The sequence below is a fragment of the Felis catus genome, chromosome B4 (genome assembly GCF_018350175.1).
Source record: "Felis catus isolate Fca126 chromosome B4, F.catus_Fca126_mat1.0, whole genome shotgun sequence".
Taxonomy (NCBI): Eukaryota; Metazoa; Chordata; class Mammalia; order Carnivora; family Felidae; genus Felis; species Felis catus.
Window position 1 is genome coordinate 81,341,867 of NC_058374.1, and position 23,578 is coordinate 81,365,444.

At 37.3% G+C, this 23,578-nt stretch overlaps 1 protein-coding gene across 1 annotated transcript; it reads left to right on the plus strand.

The window, feature by feature from the left end:
- The first annotated feature begins 11,951 nt into the window (after positions 1-11,951).
- Positions 11,952-12,923, plus strand: LOC101083947 (olfactory receptor 9K2-like). The gene has a single exon (XM_006933788.4). The coding sequence runs from the start codon at positions 11,982-11,984 to the stop codon at positions 12,921-12,923; it is 942 nt and encodes a 313-aa protein (XP_006933850.2). The 5' UTR covers positions 11,952-11,981.
- Positions 12,924-23,578: the final 10,655 nt, after the last annotated feature.

The window sequence follows — 23,578 nt, forward strand, 5'->3', positions numbered from 1 at the left end:
TTTTGTCTGCTTGATCTTCTAGACTCAGACATTTAAAGTTCAGGCTGATTAAAAGACAAAACAAAACAAAGCATGTCAACTCTTTTATTCCACAGCATTAATAATTTCCCATAAAGAATGCTCCAAATAACTTATTCACATTTCCTCGAGGCAATGTTAAATATGAAAATTCTGGACACCCATGAACATTGGCATATTTCTACAAGGAGTTATATATTTCTTAGTCTCCAGGTATTAATATGTTACGCAAATGGGGAAGTATAGAATTTTAATGTTTCTCTTCCCTATATACCTAAGTAAAATTGAGATACAGAAAATACCTAGTACGATTAACTTACAAACTGTGTGACCAGGTTTTATATGCAAATATATTCAGTATAAATGCTAATTCTGTGTTTTGTTTTTAATGTCATTCCAAAGATGTGAGTGCATGAAAATAAGATAAGGAAAAAAATGGAAAGGTAGAATAGCCAGTGATCCTTGTTGAATTAAAGGGACCAAAGAGGGAACAAGGGGAAATTGTAGTGATTTGGTAAATTACGACATTTTGTTTGGTTTTCTTTGAATGGGATGGTCATCCCTACTTTGCTCTAATACTGTGAGTATATTTTAGGATGCTTATGATATTTTACAGCTGATGCCCTGTATCATTTGGATAATACAAATCATTGGTGGTGACTATGCAACTAGTAAAAACCCCATAGAGAAATAAAGTCAGGTTGAAAATCTGTTAAAAAAAATCACAATCATTACAATAATATCTATGATTATTTGAAGTATATGTGTGTGCATGCATATGCGTGTTATTCTGTCTATGCATGAGAGTGTTTGGATTAGTTTGATATAGGGTAATTTTAAAATGTGATCAAGATGTCGAGGGAGGCCAAATTATGGAGAAATTCATGTCAGAGTTACTGATTTTACAACTGATATAAATAATACTTCAGCCAAACAGTTACAGTGCTTAATTCCAGTCTATATAAAACAGACACAAACTCAACCTAATATAAAAGATTGATATTTTATCAGGTCTCTTTTTTTCTGGTTTTGTTTATGTAAAAGCCTCCTATGATGAATGTATAATGGCAAGCATCTTTATGGGTTAATGTTTATTAGAGTAAGAGACTTGTTAAATAAGTTTTTTATTTAGGAAATAAAAGGAGAGAAGCAAAGTGATTGATTTTAGAAATCAAAGTTGTATTTATTCCCTCCTCCCTAAACTTGTGAATGAATCTACCATTTTTCTTGGTATTCGTATGCTACTGTTTAAATGATATTCAGAAAAACATCATTTGAGAGAGAAATAGGAATCCAGATCATCCTTGGGAAAGTGACTGTTGGCATTGGTTATTATTAGTCTGGAATTAATAAGTAGGCTTAGATTTTACTTATTTCCACTAGATGCCCCTTAGTATTAGAATGTCACTCTGTGGTAGATCAAACAAGTGTGAGTCACTAAAGACTGTTGGGAAAAAGATTTGAATATTGGATTAGAATACAGCCTGGATTTGTTTGCTTTAGTTTTTAGTCTGGTTGATTGTATATCCTGTTTTATAGTCATAACAGCAGTATTCCAATGCATAACCTCACGAGTGGCATTGCTGAAACCACTTCATATGCTTGAAGGAATCTGGGAAAGTTGAACCAAGGCAGAATGCTTTAAAAGGTGCTAAATAAGGTCTCTATAATTTTCTTTCAATTGCCATAAACATTTTCCTTGCTAATGTTCCTGGGTTCACAGGCCTTATTTGAAAAGTATAGCCTAATTTATACCTGTCTTGTTACTTATGCCATCAAAATTCCATCAAAACACCGCAATGTCTTATCAACGTTTTGTTGGCCTTTGTTGGCATGTCTTTTATTTTTCAATGTTTCATGGAATGTTAATGAAACACTGCCACAACCAAGGGACTTTGCAGGTTATATTCCACAACATATACATCATGTTGTTATTTTGAGGGGTCTTTAAAACTGCACCTAAAAATCCACATAGAGAAATCTTTTAATATTCATATGATCTTAAGAGGCTGAAGATTACATTAGACACCTTAAACACTCTTATGTGTGATGATTCATCTTCCCTGGTTACTAGTTTTTGGACATGCACATATATTGGTTATCCTATAACAATGTGCTGCATTTGGTCTTTAAATGCTATGTACTGTTAATGCTTACTTAATGTTTAGTGTAATGATGCAGAACTTTGGTGAGTTCATTTATAATAATATTTTCTATTGCCAGAATGCTGACATTCAGCATGCTGACATCTATCATGATTCAGATAGTTGCAAGTCATTTTAAGCACTGTTTGAAACTTCATTAACTTACTTATATTAAAGTTGACTAACTGATATTAAATTTAAATGACTACATTAAGCATCTGTGGGGAAGCACCAAGCTTGCTTCATTGTCTTTCCTTTGGAAAGTTTCAACTTCTTATTATGAGATTTAAATTATTATAGTGATTGGAGAAACTGAACTGATTAAATATTGTAAAGTGTTGTAATATTGGATGATACTGGACTATGCTATTCTTTTTTTTTTTTTAGTTCTAATACTTTTTATTGTCAAATTGGTTTCCATACAACACCCAGTGCTCATCCCAAAAGGTGCCCTCCTCAATACCCATCACCCACCCTCCCCTCCCTCCCACCCCCCATCAACCCTCAGTTTGTTCTCAGTTTTTAAGAGTCTCTTATGCTTTGGCTCTCTCCCACTCTAACCTCTTTTTTTTTTCTTTCCCTCCTCCATGGGTTTCTGTTGAGTTTCTCAGGATCCACATAAGAGTGAAACCATATGGTATCTGTCTTTCTCTGTATGGCTTATTTCACTTAGCATCACACTCTCCAGTTCCATCCACGTTGCTACAAAAGGCCATATTTCGTTCTTTCTCATTGCCATGTAGTACTCCATTGTGTATATAAACCACAAGTTCTTTACCCATGCATCAGTTGATGGACATTTAGGCTCTTTCCATAATTTGGCTATTGTTGAGAGTGCTGCTATAAACATTGGGGTACAAGTGCCCCTATGTATCAGTACTCCTGTATCCCTTGGATAAATTCCTAGCAGTCGTATTGCTGGGTCATAAGGTAGGTCTATTTTTAATTTTCTGAGGAACCTCCACACTGCTTTCCAGAGTGGTTGCACCAATTTGCTATCCCACCAACAGTGCAAGAGGGTTCCCATTTCTCCACATCCTCTCCAGCAGCTATAGTCTCCTGATTTGTTCATTTTGGCCACTCTGACTGGCGTGAGGTGATATCTGAGTGTGGTTTTGATTTGTATTTCCCTGATAAGGAGCGACGCTGAACATCTTTTCATGTGCCTGTTGGCCATTCGGATGTCTTCTTTAGAGAAGTGTCTATTCATATTTTCTGCCCATTTCTTTACTGGGTTTTTTGTTTTTCGAGTTTGGAGTTTGGTGAGCTCTTTACAGATTTTGGACACTAACCCTTTGTCCGATATGTCATTTGCAAATATCTTTTCCCATTCCGTTGGTTGCCTTTTAGTTTTGTTGGTTGTTTCCTTTGCTGTGCAGAAGCTTTTTATCTTCATAAGGTCCCAGTAATTCACTTTTGCTTTTAATTCCCTTGCCTTTGGGGATGTGTCGAGTAAGAGATTGCTACGGCTGAGGTCAGAGAGGTCTTTTCCTGCTTTCTCCTCTAGGGTTTTGATGGTTTCCTGTCTCACATTCAGGTCCTTTATCCATTTTGAGTTTATTTTTGTGAATGGTGTGAGAAAGTGGCCTAGTTTCAATCTTCTGCATGTTGCTGTCCAGTTCTCCCAGCACCATGTGTTAAAGAGACTGTCTTTTTTCCATTGGATGTTCTTTCCTGCTTTGTCAAAGATTAGTTGGCCATACGTTTGTGGGTCTAGTTCTGGGGTTTCTATTCTATTCCATTGGTCTATGTGTCTGTTTTTGTGCCAATACCATGCTGTCTTGATGATTACAGCTTTGTAGTAGAGGCTAAAGTCTGGGATTGTGATGCCTCCTGCTTTGGTCTTCTTCAAAATTACTTTGGCTATTCAGGGCCTTTTGTCGTTCCATATGAATTTTAGAATTGCTTGTTCTAATTTCAAGAAGAATGCTGGTGCAATTTTGATTGGGATTGCATTGAATGTGTAGATAGCTTTGGGTAGTATTGACATTTTGACAATATTTATTCTTCCAATCCATGAGCAGGGAATGTCTTTCCATTTCTTTATATCTTCTTCAATTACCTTCATAAGCTTTCTATAGTTTTCAGCATACAGATCTTTTACATCTTTGGTTAGATTTATTCCTACGTATTTTATGCTTCTTGGTGCAATTGTGAATGGGATCAGTTTCTTTTTTTCTTTTTTTCTTTTTTTTATTTTTGGGACAGAGAGAGACAGAGCATGAATGGGGGAGGGGCAGAGAGAGAGGGAGACACAGAATCAGAAACAGGCTCCAGGCTCCGAGCCATCAGCCCAGAGCCTGACGCGAGGCTCGAACTCACGGACCGTGAGATCATGACCTGGCTGAAGTCGGACGCTTAACCGACTGCGCCACCCAGGCGCCCCGGGATCAGTTTCTTTATTTGTCTTTCTGTTGCTTCATTGTTAGTGTATAAGAATGCAACTGATTTCTGTACATTGATATTGTATCCTGCAACTTTGCTGAATTCCTGTATCAGTTCTAGCAGACTTTTGGTGGAGTCTATCGGATTTTCCATGTATAATATCATGTCGTCTGCAAAAAGTGAAAGCTTGACTCCATCTTTGTCAATTTTGATGCCTTGATTTCCTTTTGTTGTCTGATTACTGATGCTAGAACTTCCAACACTATGTTAAACAACAGCGGTGAGAGTGGACATCCCTGTCATGTTCCTGATCTCAGGGAAAAAGCTCTCAGTTTTTCCCCATTGAGGATGATGTTAGCTGTGGGCTTTTCATAAATGACTTTTATGATGTTTAAGTATGTTCCTTCTATCCCGACTTTCTCAAGGGTTTTTATTAAGAAAGGGTGCTGGATTTTGTCAAAGGCCTTTTCTGCATCGATTGACAAGATCATATGGTTCTTATCTTTTCTTTTATTAATGTGATGTATCACGTTGATTCATTTGCGAATGTTGAACCAGCCCTGCATCCCAGGAATGAATCCCACTTGATCATGGTGAATAATTCTTTTTATATGCTGTTGAATTCGATTTGCTAGTATCTTATTGAGAATTTTTGCATCCATATTCATCAGGGATATTGGCCTGTAGTTCTCTGTTTTTACTGGGTCTCTGTCTGGTTTACGAATCAAAGTAATACTGGCTTCATAGAATGAGTCTGGAAGTTTTCCTTCTCTTTCTATTTCTTGGAATAGCTTGAGAAGGATAGGTATTATCTCTGCTTTAAAGGTCTGGTAGAACTCCCCTGGGAAGCCATCTGGTCCTGGACTCTTATTTGTTGGGAGATTTTTGATAACCGATTCAATTTCTTCGCTGGTTATGGGTCTGTTCAAGCTTTCTATTTCCTCCTGATTGAGTTTTGGAAGAGTGTGGGTGTTTAGGAATTTGTCCATATCTTCCAGGTTGTCCAATTTGTTGGCATATAATTTTTCATAGTATTCCCTGGTAATTGTTTGTATCTCTGAGGGATTGGTTGTAATAATTCCATTTTCATTCATGATTTTATCTATTTGGGTCATCTCCCTTTTCTTTTTGAGAAGCCTGGCTAGAGGTTTGTCAATTTTGTTAATTTTTTCAAAAAACCAACTCTTGGTTTCGTTGATCTGCTCTACAGTTTTTTTTTAGATTCTATATTGTTTATTTCTGCTCTGATCTTTATTATTTCTCCTCTTCTGCTGGGTTTAGGCTGCCTTTGCTGTTCTGCTTCTATTTCCTTTAGGTGTGCTGTTAGATTTTGTATTTGGGATTTTTCTTGTTTCTTGAGATAGGCCTGGATTGCAATGTATTTTCCTCTCAGGACTGCCTTCGCTGCATCCCAAAGCGTTTGGATGGTTGTATTTTCATTTTCGTTTGTTTCCATATATTTTTTAATTTCTTCTCTAATTGCCTGGTTGACCCACTCATTCTTTAGTAGGGTGTTCTTTAACCTCCATGCTTTTGGAGGTTTTCCAGACTTTTTCCTGTGGTTGATTTCAAGCTTCATAGCATTGTGGTCTGAAAGTATGCATGGTATAATTTCAATTCTTGTATACTTATGAAGGGCTGTTTTGTGACCCAGGATATGATCTATCTTGGAGAATGTTCCATGTGCACTCGAGAAGAAAGTATATTCTGTTGCCTTGGGATGCAGAGTTCTAAATATATCTGTCAAGTCAATCTAATCCAATGTGTCATTCAGGGCCCTTGTTTCTTTATTGACCATGTGTCTAGATGATCTATCCATTTCTGTAAGTGGAGTGTTAAAGTTCCCTGCAATTACCACATTCTTATCAATAAGGTTGCTTATGTTTATGAATAATTGTTTTATATATTTGGGGGCTCCGGTATTCGGCGCATAGACATTTATAATTGTTAGCTCTCCCTGGTGGATAGACCCTGTAATTATTATATATTGCCCTTCTTCATCTCTTGTTACAGCCTTTAATTTAAAGTCTAGTTTGTCTGATATAAGTATGGCTACTCCAGCTTTCTTTTCGCTTCCAGTCGCATGATAAATAGTTCTCCATCCCCTCACTCTCAATCTAAAGGTGTCCTCAGGTCTAAAATGAGTCTCTTGTAGACAGCAAATAGATGGGTCTTGTTTTTTTATCCATTCTGATACCCTATGTCTTTTGGTTGGTGCATTTGGTTCATTTACATTCAGTGTTATTATAGAAAGATACGGGTTTAGAGTCATTGTGATGTCTGTATGTTTTATGCTTGTAGTGATGTCTCTGGTACTTTGTCTCACAGGATCCCCCTTAGGATCTCTTGTAGGGCTGGTTTAGTGGTGACAAATTCCTTCAGTTTTTGTTTGTTTGGGAAGACCTTTATCTCTCCTTCTATTCTAAATGACAGACTTGCTGGATAAAGGATTCTCGGCTGCATATTTTTTTCTGTTTAGGACACTGAAGATCTCCTGCCATGCCTTTCTGGCCTGCCAAATTTCAAAAGAGAGATCAGTCACGAGTCTTATAGGTCTCCCTTTATATGTGAGGGCACATTTATCCCTTGCTGCTTTCAGAATTTTCTCTTTATCCTTGTATTTTGCCAGTTTCACTATGATATGTCGTGCAGAAGATCGATTCAAGTTACGTCTGAAGGGAGTTCTCTGTGCCTCTTGGATTTCAATGCCTTTTTCCTTCCCCAGTTCAGGGAAGTTGTCAGCTATTATTTCTTCAAGTACCCCTTCAGCACCTTTCCCTCTCTCTTCCTCCTCTGGGATACCAATTATGCGTATATTATTTCTTTTTAGTGTATCACTTAGTTCTCTAATTTTCCCCTCATACTCCTGGATTTTTTTTATCTCTCTTTCTCTCAGCTTCCTCTTTTTCCATAACTTTATCTTCTAGTTCACCTATTCTCTCCTCTGCCTCTTCAAGCCGAGCTGTGGTGGTTTCCATTTTGTTATGCATTTCGTTTAAAGCGTTTTTCAGCTCCTCGTGACTGTTCCTTAGTCCCTTGATCTCTGTAGCAAGAGATTCTCTGCTGTCCTCGATACTGTTTTCAAGCCCAGCGATTAATTTTATGACTATTATTCTAAATTCACTTTCTGTTATATTATTTAAATCCTTTTTGATCAGTTCATTAGCTGTTGTTATTTTCTGGAGATTCTTCTGAGGGGAATTCTTTGTTTGGTCATTTTGGATAGTCCCTGGCGTGGTGAGGACCTGCAGGGCACTTCCCCTGTGCTGTGGTGTATAACTGGAGTTGGTGGGCGGGGCCGCAGTCCGACCTGATGTCTGCCCCCAGCCCACCGCTGGGGCCACAGTCAGACTGGTGTGTGCCTTCTCTTCCCCTCTCCTAGGGGCGGGATTCACTGTGGGGTGGTGTGGCCCGTCTGGGCTACTTGCACACTGCCAGGCTTGTGGTGCTGGGGATCTGGCATATTAGCTGGGGTGGGTAGGCAAGGTGCACGGGGACAGGACGGGCAGGCTTAGCTCACGTCTCCTTAGGTGATCCACTTCAGGAGGGTCCCTGTGGCAGCGGGAGGGAGTCAGATCTGCTGCAGGAGGTTTGGCTCTGCAGAAGCACAGCGTTGGGTGTTTGCGCGGAGTGAGCAATTTCCCTGGCAGGAACTGGTTCTCTTTGGGATTTTGGCTGGGGGATGGGCGGAGAAGATGGCGCTGGCGAGCGCCTTTGTTCCCCGCCAAACTGAGCTCTGTCATCCGGGGGGCTCAGCAGCCCTCCCTCCCTTTGTCCTCCTGCCTTCCCCTTTTCCGAGCAGAGCTGTTAACTTATGACCTCCCAGACTCTAAGTCGCCTTTGTTGTCGGAACACAGTCCGTCAGGCCCCTCCGCTTTTGCAAGCCAGACTCGGGGGCTCTGCTTGGCCGGCAGGCCGCCCCTCCGCCCCGGCTCCCTCCCGCCAGTCCGTGAAGCGCGCACCGCCTCGCCGCCCTTCCTACCCTCTTCCGTGGGCCTCTCGTCTGCGCTTGGCTCCGGAGACTCCGTTCTGCTAATCCTCCGGCAGTTTTCTGGGTATTTAGGCAGGTGTAGGTGGAATCTAAGTGATCAGCAGGATGCACGGTGAGCCCAGCGTCCTCCTATGCCGCCATCTTCTGCATCTCTCCTCATTAATTTCATTCTTAAACATTTCATAATTTCCATTTTTTATTTTAAGATATAAACTATTTAGAAGCTTTGTTATTAAAAGAGTCTGTCTGCTTACGTAAATGAAACTTACTATTCTATGCCCTTATAATATTAATTATATCAGTACATTTTGTTGTATTGAATGTGAGTTTTGGCATAGGTTTGTAGCCCCATAATAACTTTTTACTACATTGAACTAACATATCTGGTGTATTTATTCCTATTATTATATTTTTAATTTACTGTGGTATTTTGTTATAGAAAAATCACCCATAAGTAGTATATGGTTACATCTCATTTCACATCTTACAGGAATTATAAATCCAATTTAAAGTGTTTAAATGGGGTGCCCAGGTGGCTTAGTCAGTTGAGCATCCAACTTCACCTCAGGTCATGATCTCACAGTTCATGGATTTGAGCCCCATGTAGGGCTCTGTGCTGACAGCTCAGAGCCTGGAGCCTGCTTCAGTTTCTGTGTGTGTGTCTCTCTCTCTGCCTCTCTGTCTCTCAAAAATAAGTAAACATTAAAAAAAAAGGTTTAAAAAAATAAAAAATAAGGTGTTTAAAAAATAACTCCATTTTTAATTTAATTTAATTTTATGGCCATTGGAATTTAACTTTTTATTTGTTTATATTTTTATTCTTACTTTTTTCAGAAATAATTAATGCTAAGATTCCAATCATATCCCAAAACATTGATGACCTATACTTAAATGTTCATGTAATGAACAGCCAACTTTGATAATATTTTTGGTATTGCTTTCCCCAGTTTAAGACCCCAAATTCAGAAGAAAAACAAACTTCAAAAGAGTATTTTATAATCCAAGTATTTCTTGAGTTTTTAAAGATGACTGCTCCCTTGTAATCATGATGACATGGTAAAAATGAGTGAGAAGTGATGGTATAAATAATTGGTTATAATTGTTGTGCTCCCTTTGTTTCAGTAGTTTATCACAGTTATTTCAGTGACTCTGCAAGTCTACAATATGGTAATTATGAGATCAAAAAGAAATGTTCAATCTTCCTAGAATGATTGCATATAGGTACATATATTTAAAATTAGTGTATTTAATTAATGGTATAATACTCATGATCAGTAGAAACATGGTCAGATACAAAGACTGATATCATGTTTTTATTAATTTTATAAAAGTATTACATATATAAAAATACACAAATCATAAATGTATAGCACGATAACCTTCTTTCATGTTGGAGGGGTAACTCATGGTGATAATACTCACCACATGATAATCAGAAGGTCTAAACCCAGGTTCAGTATCTATTAGGTTTTGGCTCCTTTTTTTCTCTTTCTTTTTCTTTTTTCTTTCTTTTTCTTTTTAATCTAGAGCCTCTGTGGTCCTCATGGAGCTTGGCTCTGGAGGCTAGTTACCTTAATAACTTACTTATACTTCTTTTTCTCCCAGGAGGACCATCTCCCAGAAGGTGAAGGAAACCTCAATGCTGCAATTATTTGAAAAAGCCCCACTATTAGCCCAAAACCAAAGCCAGTATGGATAACCACGGTTGATATTCTAGTAGATTATCAGGGATTCCAGATGGTTCAGGACCTCTATTTACATATCCAGGACAATCTACTTCACTTCTTTAAAAGCACTCAACATCCAAGAATGCAAGACAGAATATCCTGAGGATCCATTCCTCAGGTTCACTTTGCATACCTACAGACTGTAATTCCTGGATTTGTTTCAGTCTTAGCAAAGCGTCATTTGGAAAATTCACCTTGGGTCTTCTACAAAGGACTCTAGCATTTTTCAAGAAATCAACTACTAAAGGAAAGGACAGTTATTTAAACAGAGAAATTAGGGAAATTATTCCAAGTTCTGTATGGGAAGGGCTAAAACTGAGATAATGAACATGCATTTGGAAAATTTGGGGGAAAGGGATTCGTTTTATCTTGACACAGTGATTATACAACACTTAGAACAAAGTCATTAATTAACTTTATGTTTACCTTTTTTAGAATTAAAATAAGAGGACAACATCGGGATTCTGTTTCTTCATTTGCAGAATCTAACAAATTACCAAACAATATAAGGTAAGAGCACATCTTAAAACATGCAAACTCTGACGATTAAGTCATAAAGTGAGCACTCTTTTATTGGCTACTCTGGGAAAAATTCTCCATTTTCAGTTCTTCAGGTGAAAACTTATTAACATGACAACAAATTTGATAGGAATAAATTTGGAAAATTCAAATGAACAGTGTCCCTGCCCCTAGGCAAGATTACAGGAAAATAAGTAAAATATATTATTTTTCAAAAAATATTCATGGCTACATCAGGCTCTCTTTTCATGGCTTAAGTATCTTATACCTCCATAGGTCCTAAGTATGATCTATTTATAACTGCTCTTTTTTAATACTGATGCTGGCAGGTGGTCAGAGGACCTGGAGTTGAGAGGAGTCTCATAGGACCAGCTAAGAGGGTTTTTGGCTTCACACAGGGTGGAAATCAAACATGAGCCAACAGGATATGAAAGCAGAGTTTACAGAAGATATATATATATATATATATGGAGAGAGAGAGAGAGAGAGAGAGAGAGAGGCACAGAGAGACAGAGAGACAGAGAGAGACAGAGAGAGAGAGGGAGATGGAAAGAGTGTGTCCAGGAGACTTAAAAAGGAAAAGACCATGAGTTTTGTCTTTTTTCTGGGTCTGAGGTTTTTACTGAAGATGGTGGTCTGATGTACGTGTCCTCTCAGGCAACGAGGAACTGGTTTGAAGAAAGATGAGGGCCCAGGTGTTATTCCTTGGAACCAGGGGCTCTTGGCTTTGAGATATGTAGCTTGGTGTCCTGGAATATGCATATGATAGATTTATAAGGTCCTTTTCACCTGATCTTTTCTTAGATGTTATTTTTTCTAGAGAATCATTACCTCCATGTCCCTTACTTGATGGGTATAGGCTATTTGCATTACAAAGCATGTAGAAAGTGGGGTGGGGCTGCAGGTCCTAGAAAGAATAGAAGTAGGAAAAAAAAGCAGCTTTTTCTCTCTTGGGGTCCCTTAGGTTTCCCTGTCTCAATACAGTTCCAATGCTATAGAAATACAGCCCCAAAACTAACCTTTTGATTCATCATCGGTTGTAATTGGCTTAAACTTAAGTCAGAATAATTTACAAAGTTAATGAACAATGATTATAGAATAACTTAACAAATCCTAATATTGTAAGAGATTATTTGGAGCTTGGATCAAATCCAGAGTTCATTTGTTTTGCCTTGTGCCTCTCAGCAGGTTTCTGCCATGGGTGACAGGGGAACAGACAATCATTCGGAAGTAACTGACTTCATCCTTGTAGGCTTCAGGGTCCGCTCCGAGCTCCACATTCTCCTCTTCCTGATCTTTCTGCTTGTGTATGCCATGATCCTCCTAGGGAATGTTGGGATGATGACCATTATTATGACTGATCCCCGGCTGAACACACCCATGTATTTCTTCCTGGGCAACCTGTCCTTCATTGATCTCTTCTATTCGTCTGTTATTGCACCCAAGGCCATGATCAACTTCTGGTCTGAGGGCAAGTCCATCTCTTTTGCAGGCTGTGTGACCCAGTTCTGTCTTTTTGCCCTCTTCATGGTGGCAGAGGGATTTCTCCTGGCAGCCATGGCCTATGACCGCTTCATTGCCATCTGCAACCCACTCCTCTACTCTGTCCAGATGTCAGCACGTCTCTGCACTCAGTTGGTGGCTGGTTCCTATTTATGCGGCTGCATCAGCTCAGTTCTTCAGACAAGCACGACATTTACTTTGCCATTTTGTGGTTCTCGGGCCATTGACCACTTTTTCTGTGATATTCGCCCACTTCAGAGACTATCTTGTTCTGACCTCTTCATCTATAGAATGATTTCTTTTTCCTTATCCAGCATCATTACCTTGCCTACAATAATTGTCATTATTGTGTCCTATATGTATATTGTATCCACAGTACTAAAGATACGCTCCTCTGAGGGACGTAAGAAAGCGTTCTCCACTTGTAGCTCTCACCTAGGAGTCATGAGTGTGCTGTACGGTGCTGTGTTTTTTACATATCTCACTCCGGACAGATTTCCTGAGCTGAGTAAAGTGACCTCCTTATGCTATACCTTAGTCACTCCCATGTTGAATCCTTTGATTTACTCTCTGAGAAACAAAGATGTCAAAGAGGCTCTAAAAAAACTTTTAGAGATGAAAAATGCTATTCCTTGATTATTATTTCTCATCCATCGAAGGTATTGTGGCTATTTCTTTCATCTTTCTTGTGACCATTAATGAAAATTAATCTCCTGAACATCATAAAAATATTAACACAGCTTTTTCAAGATGATGTGTGTTCCACATATGACATTTTTTTTGCTCAGGGACATTGTTAATCCAAAATGTCCTTGATATCGGAAATGTCCTGGACATTAGGGCAGCATTTTTCAAGTTGAACCTTCCCACTGATCTAAAATAACATTTTATTTCCTGAATTGACTTTTATATTTTTATAGCTTGCTGTTAAATGTGATTTTGATATTTTATTACAGTGTACGAACAGTACTTGTTAAACAGTTATCAAACATTCAGTTTGACAAGTGAAAAAAGTATTATAAAATACTTTCACCAGCATTTTATATGTCATGTATTGAGAAGAAGTATAATTAGGAGAAACAAAAAATAAGTAATCTTCATAATACATATTAACTTGAAATATTGTTTATTGATGTGTTAGAGGCTCTGAGGCCCTCTAGGTGCTGGATCCCAACTAATATGAAGAAACAAGTGGGACAAAGAGAACTGCAAATATTTCTCAGTAGTCACTTCCTCAATTTGGATCTTCATAATTTTTTTGTGTTAATTATTCCATGAAATACTTTTTGAAAATTATAGCAGGAAGGTAGTCATCAAATACTGTATGATCCAAAATCACTCTTTTATGCTTTAGAATATTTATTTATTTGATTAATTTTCTTGATTACTTATTTGATATGTTCACATCTTGGGGTAAGCTCAGGTATAAATAAGGTCATTCTTTTGGGGGGATTGCATTTATGTATTTAATTTTATTTTTGAAAATGTAAAGTGTTTACATAGTTAAAAGTCAAAACTGTATACAAATATATTCAGAGAAATCTCACTGCCATCTCTTTCTCCTCCATGGTGTTGCCACCAGCTCCTTATGAGAAACCATTTTCAGTAAGTTTCTGATTTATCCTTCCTGGATAAATGTTGGCATAGTTAAATAAATAAGTACACACGTAAATAAATGGCTTTTCAAAAGTTCTTCTTACCTGGAAAGTAGCATACCATATACAGTCTTTTATACTTTGCTTTTATTTTTTGTTTTTGCTTTTATTTATTTATTTAAAAATTTTAAAGATGTTTTTATTTTTATTTTTTAATGGTTAATTTAGTTTAATTTAATTTTAATCTATGTTAGTTAACATATAGTGTATTAATGATTTCAGGAGGAGAATCCAGTCATTCATCACTTACATATAACATGCAGTGCTCATCCCAACAAGTGTTCTCTTTAATGCCCATGAACCATTTAGCCCATCCCTCCACCCACCTCCCCTCCAGCAACCGTCAGTTTGTTTTCTGTATTTAAGAGTCGCGTATGGTTTGCCTCCCTCTCTTTTTTTTTTATCTTATTTTTCCTTCCCTTCCCCTGTGTTCATCTGTTTTGTTTCTTAAATTATACATGTGAGTGAAATTATATGATATTCATCTTTCTCTGACTTATTTCACTTAGCATAATACACTGTAGTTCCATCCAGGCTGTTGCAAATGGCAAAATTTCATTTTTTTGATCACCAAGGAATATTCCATTGTATATATACACCACTTCTTCTTTATCCATTTGTCATTTGATGGATATTTGGGCTCTTTCCATAATTTAGCTATTGTTGGTAGTGCTGCTATAAATTTTGGGGGTGCATGTGTCCCTTCAAATCAGCGTTTTTTTATCCTTTGAATAAATACTCAGCAGTGAAATTGTTGGGTCATAGACGAGCTCTATAATTAAGTTTTTGAGGAACCTCCAAACTGTTTCCAGAGTGACTGCACCGGTCTGCATTCCTACTAACAGTGCAAAAGTGTTCCCCTTTCTCTATATCCTCGTCAACATCTGTTGCTTCCTGAGTTACTAATTATAGCCATCCTGACAGGTGTGAGGTGGTATCTCATTGTGGTTTTGATTTGTATTTCCCTCATGATGAGTGATGTTGAGCATCTTTTCTTGTGTGTGTTGGCCATCTGGATGTTAAATAAAATCATTCTTTAGGGAGCTTACAATTTAGTGTGAGAGTCACAGCTTACACAGGGAATTATAATCCAGAGATGTGGATGCCAATAATACATGCAAGTGGTAAGATTGTGGTTGGTAATAAGTGAAAATCTGCAGCGCTACGTGGAAGATATATTTAAAAGGAATAAGATTGGAGTCAGGGAAACTGCTGAATCAATTCATATTATTGATGAAAGCTTAAAGTATGCCCATGTAAATCTAAAAAGGCTGATTTGAAAAGCTGCACATAAAATACACAGTACTGGGGCACCTGCGTGGCTCAGGTGATAAAGCAATTGACTTTTTTTTTTTAATTTTTTTTTAACGTTTATTTATTTTTGAGACAGAGAGAGATAGCATGAGTGGGGGAGGGTGAGAGAGAGAGAGGGAGACACAGAATCCGAAACAGGCTCCAGGCTCTGCACTGTCAGCACAGAGTCTGACGTGGGTCTCGAACTCAGGGACAGTGAGATCATGACCTGAGCTGCAGTCCGACGCTTAACGGACTGAGCCACCCAGGCGCCCCATGAAGCAACTGACTCTTGATCTCAGCTCAGGTCCACAATCTCTTGGTTTGTGAGATCAAGCCCCGTGTTGTTGCGTTGGGCTCTGTGCTGACGGCAGGGAGCCTGCTTGGGATTCTCTCTGTCCCCATCTTCCCCTCTCAAAATAAATATACTTAAAAAAATACACAGAACTGATTAGCTGATTAGTATGAGGAGAGTACACCAAAGGAAGTGTGTCTCACATTTTTGAACTTGTATGATGTGCTTGGTGATGGTAAAAAGTCAAGGAGTTCTCAGCAAACTAGGAATAGAGGGGAATTTCCTAAACTTGAAAAAGAACATTAAAAAAAACCCCAAAACTACAATTAAGATTATATTTAATGCTGACAAACTAGAAGCTTTCTTGCTAAGATAGGAATAAGGCAAGGATGTCTCCCCTGATCACAACTTCCAGGATCCTTTTGCAAGTCTTAGGTAATGCAAAAGACAAAAAGGGAAATAAAAGTGGCTGAATTATGTCTTCCCAAACTCTGATTTTGTAGCCCTAACCTCCATTACTGTAATATGTGCCTCTATTTGGACACAGGGCTTTTAAACAGGTCATTAAAATACGGCTGTTACGGTGGATTCAAATATAATCTGACTGGTGTCTATAAGAGATTAGGACACACAGAGAGACACTAGATGTGCACATGTACTGAGGGATGACCATGTGAAGAGAGAGCGAGAGGCAAACAGCTGCAAGCCAAGGAGAGAGACCTCAGAGGAAACCAAATCTGCTGGCACCTTATTCTTGGACTTTGAGTCTCCATAACCATGAGAAAATAAATTTGTTATTTAAGCCACCCAATCTATGGTATTTTTGTTTTAGAAGCCCTAGAAAACTATTCCAGAAAGGTATACAGAATGGGAAAAGGAAAAAAAAAACAACACTTTTTTTTCACATGATTCTATGTAGAAAATCTGAGAGAATTGACAAAAACAAACAAACAAACAAACAAACCCTGAAACAGAGATTATACAAAGGTTGTGGGATATATGGTTAACATACAAAAGTTAATTGCTTTCCATACACTAGCAATGAGCAAGTGGAATTTAAATTAAAAACATAATATCACTTATATTATCATCCTTACCTTGAAATAAAATATGTATGTATAAATCTCACAAAATATGTACAAGATCTATAGAGGGAAAATTATAAAACTCTAATGGAAGAAATTAAAGACCTAAATAAATGGAGAGACATTATATGTTTGTGGAAAGGAAGATTCAATATTGTCAAGATGTCAGTTTTCCCCAACTCAATCAACACATTCACTGAAACCCCAATCAAAACTTCAGCAAATAGTTTCATGGATACTGACAAACCTTAGAAGTTGAATCTAAAGTGTATATGGAGAGGCAAAAGACCAGAATAACCAACACAGTATTGAAGGAGAAGAACAGAATCAGGGACTGATACCACACAACTTCAAGACTGACTATATAGCTACAATAATCAAAACAGTGTGGTACTGGTGAAAGGATAAAAAGATCAATGGAATAGAATAGAGAGACTAGAAACAGAATGACATCAATAGAACCAACTGATCTTTGACAGAGGAACAAAGATAATAAATGGAGGGGGGGAAAAACAGGCTATTTAACAAAGAGTACTGGAATACCTAGACATCCACATACAAAAATGTGAACCTAGATATAAATCTAACAGTGTTCACAAAAATTACTCAAATGAACTGTCGACCTAAATGTAAAACACAAAACTGTAACTTTTCCTAGAAGATAATATGAGAGAAATGTATATGACCTTGGGTATGGTGATGCCGTTTTAGATACGATACCAGAGTCATGGTCCATGAACAATATAACTGATAAGTGGGACTCCATTAAAATTAAAAACTTCTGCTCTGCAAAAGACATTGCCAAAAAATGAGAAGAAATGAGACAGGCTGGGGGAAAATATTTTCAAAAGACATATCTGATAAAGGATATCCAAAATATGCAAAGAACTCTTAGTACCGAACTGTAAAAAAAACAATCTGATTGGTCCAATGTCTTGAACTGACAGATCACAAACAAAGATATACAGATGTTCAAATAAACATATGAAAAGATGTTCCACATCATATGTCACAGAGAATGCAAATAAAAACAAGATGTGCTATAATCCTATCAAATTCACCCCAATCCAGAAACCTGACAACATCAAATAGTAGTGAGCATGTGGAACAAAAGGAACTCTTTACATTTTCAGTAGAAATGCAAATAATACAAGTACTTTGGAAGACAATTTGGTAGTTTCTTATAGAACTAAATATACTCTCACTGATCTGCAATACAGAAATTGCCCCTTGCTGTTTACCCAGTGGAGTTGAAAATTTATGTCCACACAAGAACCTATAGCAGTTTTATTCATAATTGCTCAAATTTGAAAGCCATCAAGATTTCCTTCAGTAAGTGAATGGATAAACCGTGGTACATCCAGAGAATAGAATATTATTCAACACTAAAAAGAAATGAGCTACCAGTGTGAAAAGAGAAGGAGGAAGTTTAATTGCATAGTACTAAGTGAAAGAAGCCAGTGTGAAAAGTCTCCCTATTATATGATTCCAACTCTACGACATTCTGGAAAAGACAAAACTATGGTGACAGAAAAAAAGATTGGCAGTTGCCAGGAGTTGTGGGATGAAGAGATAGAGCACAGAACATTTTTAGGGCAGTGAAAATACTCTACATGATACCATAATTATAGATACAGGTCATTATATATATAATACCATGTATATATACATAGATGTACATATATGTACAGAATATACAATGCCAAGAATGTACCCTGAAGTAGACTATGGATTTTGGATGATAAAATATGTTAATACAGGTTGATCAATTGTAATAAATTATGCCAGCCTGGTGAGGGATGTTAATTAAGGGCTTTTAAGCTCTGGAAGGACATGGAAGAATCATAAATACATATTACTATGTGAAAGAAGCCAATCTCGAAAGGGCACATACTGCATGATTCCCACTATATAACATTTCAGCTGTTGTATTTTTAAACTGCAGAATACATTTTTGAAATAATTTCTATATTTTTCTTGTTATTTGCCTATTTATTTATTTATTTATTTATTTATTGACTGTTTTATTGGCTTTTGTTTGCTCTGAGACGTCATTTGTGTCACTTGTCAGAGGCACAACCTTAGGCTTGTGAGTACTCTTGGATGACAGTGGTTTTATTGAAGCTAGTTTCTGCTGTATCCTCCCCTGAACATTTTATTGGGTGTACCTCTGTAGGTTTCCTAGCTAGCAGGGAAGCTCCATTAATTCTCCTTTTGTTCTATTGTTTTGACAGCATTGTGGGGCAGATATTTCTCTACTGTCCGATCCATTGTTTTTGTCACCTCTGCAAGGGTAGCCTTTAAGTCCAGTCTTAGAGGTTTGCCCCCATCCTATGAGGGCCTTCTTCACTGTCTCCTTCCCTGGTTCTCTCTGGTAAACTTCTACTTGGTCTGCATGTAGCTTTTTGTTCTCATGGAGCTACCAGCTTATCACCAAATGTGTATAATGTTTGAGAGTCATTTATGCCTATGCTTGAATTTTCCCACTTTTTTCCAAATAAATTCAGTTCACTTGAGGAGAGCTTTGGGGCCCTCTGTTATGGACTGCCTTTCTTTCTAGGTAAAACCTGTGTTCACCTGTTCTGGAACTGGGACAGGAGCAGTGGCCCAGCTCTCTCAGAGTGACACCCTGGATTTAGAACAGGTTTCTGGGTGAGTTCAGTAGCCCCTAGTTTTCCAAGCTTGTTTTTCTTGACATAGAACCTCTATCCTTTGAACTGAGGCAACTAAAATTGGGGAACCCATTATTCTTGCCCTATCATGCATGGGGTAGATCTCCTACCCTATGAATGGGCTTTAGATAGAAGAAGACATCTCCAGACATTGTAGCCACTCTTCCCTTGAATAGAGCTTCTGCAGCATGGAGCTGGAGGGAAAAAGGATTGTTTTCAGCCTGCCACTTTCGAGGTGATATGGTAGCTCTTGCCTGGGATGTAAGGGAAGAGTCTCTAAGTTCTTTTCTGCACTTGCCTGTGTGCTTCCTATCATGCTGGGCTGGGAGAGAAGAGGGAGGGAGTAGGTCCTGATTCAAATAATACAAGCAAATGTTCCTATTGGCTTTACTCATAGTGTCTAAAAGGTGAAAACACCTCAATTGCCCATGAATTTAAGAGCACATAAGGAAAATTTGGCCATATGTGTACAATGAAAAGCGGAATATGACTAAGCAATAAAAAAATGAATTACTTAAACAGATGATAAAATAATTAAATTTCAAATTCATTTTACTCAGTTAAAGAAGCCTACCAGAAACGAGTGCATACTGTATGCAGACTATATATATAAATATGCCACACAAAAAAAACAAAAAACAAAAACAGATCACTGGTGATGTGGAAATGGAGTTGGACAGAGGCATGGACTAATAGGGAGTATGATAATCTCTTAGAGGTAATGGAAATTTTCTGTATCTTATTGTGGTGATGGTTTTGTTGATGTATAAAACTGTTAAAATTCACAGAATTGTACATTCTGAACAAACATAGTTCATTTCACACAAGTATTCTTCAGTAAAATATTTGAGGAAAAAAATCAGAGGAGCTTTTTTTTTTTTAGATCCACAGACTTCATTTTAGAACAATGACTCAGATCTTTTTTTTGCACTGAAAAACAGGCATCTACTCAGGGCAATAGAAGATATTTATTGTAATAAAAAAATCAATGCAGAAAGTAGGATGAAACCTATTAAAAATATAATTATTATTAGTGTAGCAGCAGTGGAGGGAGGATTCACCACCATTAACACTATCATTTAAATTAAGAAAACTTTACCAGTTATTGATGCTGCAGTCAGCTATAATTATATATTTAACGGGAAGTCAGTAGATGCGTTTGAAGAAATTTCTTATGTGCATTATATTTTAGGTAAGGGTATTATTTAGGTACCAACAATGATGTTTTTAAAAAACCCAGTAATTCCTAAATCAAAATATTAGCTATATAGTATTAAAATGGCTTTTTACATGACTCGCACTACAACTTTGATTATTTGATGACCAGCATTATGACGTATATATCATATTTAGAGAATTACATATGTGTAAATTTATGTGTATGTATGCATTGATGCATATATTTTTATTAATTTATATTAACATGCTAGTTAAAACTATTGTTATTTTTGCTGCTTATCCCTGCTTTCAGAAATACTCCATACAGCATGTGCACCTTCTTGGAATCTAAAAGTAAAATGAGAAGAGCAAGTTCCAAACAAGAATGAGCACAGAATATACCTGAATATAATTCCTGTAGCAATGCCAGACAGTACTGGACATCAGGAAAAGAAGAGAAAAAGTCAGCATTGAAAATTTACTGCGTGTGTCATCTTACGGTGAGGTCTGTTAGCTTCTCCCTCTGCCTGAGGATTCTTTTCTGAGTCATCTGGATGATGCTGAACACACTGGGGAGTGAAATAACCAGTGATCATTCTCACAAAAGTATCCTGGAGAGAGAGGGAGAGAGAGAGAGAGAGAGAGAGAGAGAGAGAGAGAGAGAGAGAAAGAGACAGAGATACACAGAGAGACAGAGACAAAAAGACAGAGAGACAGAGACCATGATTATGTTTGATTATGTATACATATGAATGTGTCTGATGGTGGTTGTGGGGGTGCAGCACATGGTGAATATGGAGGAACGTTGTTCTCCTAACAGCACGATTGTTAGGGCCTTTTTTCTCAGTTTGATAAAGGATTGCTAATATTCAGTGGATGAAGATTCAAAGAATGAGAAGCCTCTTTCTTTGCAGGCTCGTTCCATTATAGGACCCAGAATGTTGGCAAAATGATTCTGCATTTTACTCGTAGGGGAGGGTTAGTAAAATGTGCCTCTCTCATCCTAAACATCTTTCTGCTTCCTGTCAGGAAAAAGGCAAGACGCCATCTTAAATCTTCATCAAGTTTTTCTACCTAGTGAGTCCCCTATTTTCTTCAGTAACCTGTATTAAAAAAAATGTGGGTGGAAGAGGTGACATTTGTTAAAGTATAAGGAAAAATGCTTAGAGAAAGACATGGGTAGAGACATGAACAGATATAGCATATGATGATGAGATACCATTTTGCGTTTAATTGAGACTCTTGTTATTTTGGTTTGTTTTTAATCTTTTCTATTAGTTCTCAGCAAAAAGAAAAATAAAGACTGAAATAACAAAGTTGGGTAAAGCAACCTCTGTCTATGGAAATGAAAACACAGGTACTCTTGCAGACATGGGATGCTTCTCGGCAGAGAGTGAAGTTACTGAGGGACAGAGAATGTTACTGTCTTTCTTCCTCTCTCAGACTTAACATAAATAATAGTAAAGGCATAAAGAAAGAACAAATCTGGTAGCCAATAAATATACAGATTTAACAAATAAGTATGAAATTTATGTCATGTAATCATTCAAGTAACTCTGAGATGTAGATATGTACCCCATTTTACAGGAGGAAATTACAAAGCAGAGATACTATGTTATCTTTCTCAAAGTTATACTATGTATAACTTTCTCTAAGCTACATTGGCAAAAACAGAATTTGAAAACTAAGTTTGACACCTGAGCTTATTTTTTAACTCTTAGGTTCATGATGAACTATATTACCCTTATATTTCCTTCCTCATTTTATGAGGTAGCATTTCTCCAGCAGAGATGCTCAAACATTAGAAGTCGTTGTTCAGTTCTACATCATTCTCATGTTATCAACCAGCAATCAATATTCAGCTTACTTTAGCTGCCATTCTAAAGGTCATCTCTTTCTTCACAGTCCCTAATAAGACTGCTTTTTGTAAAGCCATTGCAACCTCTTACATGGATGACCGCACAGTTTCTATGACTATTGTCTTCTCCTCCTGAATATTTATTTTCCATAAAGCGACCAGTATGGTTTTTGTGAAATGCCAAGTTGAATACAATATTGTCTTTTTGAAAAATCCCCAGAGCTTACCCCTTGTCTACAGAATAAAGGCTGTCTTCCTAGGCTCGACATATAGGTCTGCATGATTGCCATGAATTTCCTTTTAAGTCTCATCCCTCACTCTTTGTCTTGTGCATTAAAATACTAAACTTCATGGAGTTCACCATATAGTTATTTATTTCTCTTTGCACAGAAACCTGCTCAATTCTACTTATTTATTTTGCAAAGCACTTAAGATTTCTCTGACCATCAAGAACATTCACCTCTAAAGGCTGCATTTTTTTTTTGTATATTCTATAAATGCATTTTTCACTGAGTTTCTGTGTGGTGGTTTAGTTATCTATTCAGCTCTTTTCTCCTCATCTGATTGTGAGCTTAAGTACAGATTATTTACACTTACGGATTTTCATATGGCAAAATGCACATCAAAATTCAATAAATATCATTTGATGAATTTTTTCTAAGGCATGTACAACAAAAAATGAATTATCTTTGTTTTTGTTTCATTTTCTTTATGGTTTTCTTGTCAGGGGAGGATTTTCAAGAATAATTTAAGCCACAGAAAACTGTGAAATATGTGTGTCACTCATTGACCTTCTGGACAATTAAAAATGACTCATATGTCACCTTTAGGACTGTGTGCACTGCAGAGTAACTGTTTCTCTCATGCAGCATTCAAAAAGATTTCTGCAATAAATCAGATATTTTGTTCTGTCTTCTTATCATATCAGATTTTGTTACCCTACCAGTTACATACATATTACATAACATAAGTCAAAATAAACAATACACCCCAAACATCATCCTTAGAGTGCCAGCAGCAAACTTGGGATATATTTTCCCTAAAATCAAAATATATGGGAATCATCATCTTTACCCATATGAAGATGAAGTATGGCGAAAGCCATTCCACCCCAAAATCAACAGCCAGGCAAAATGTAGTCCTAATGTATCCTTCAGCTGTAAGTACATGGGTTTCAAATACGCAAAATTTCCAAAATTAAATATTTCTAATATCAATGGGCAAATTCTCTGTGTCAATGCCTCCCCAGATTGTCATAATGCCTCTGCCTTTCAG

Coding starts and splice junctions, on each gene's coding strand:
- LOC101083947 (XM_006933788.4), top strand. CDS start 11,982: ATGGGTGACAGGGGAACAGACAATCATTCGGAAGTAACTGACTTCATC.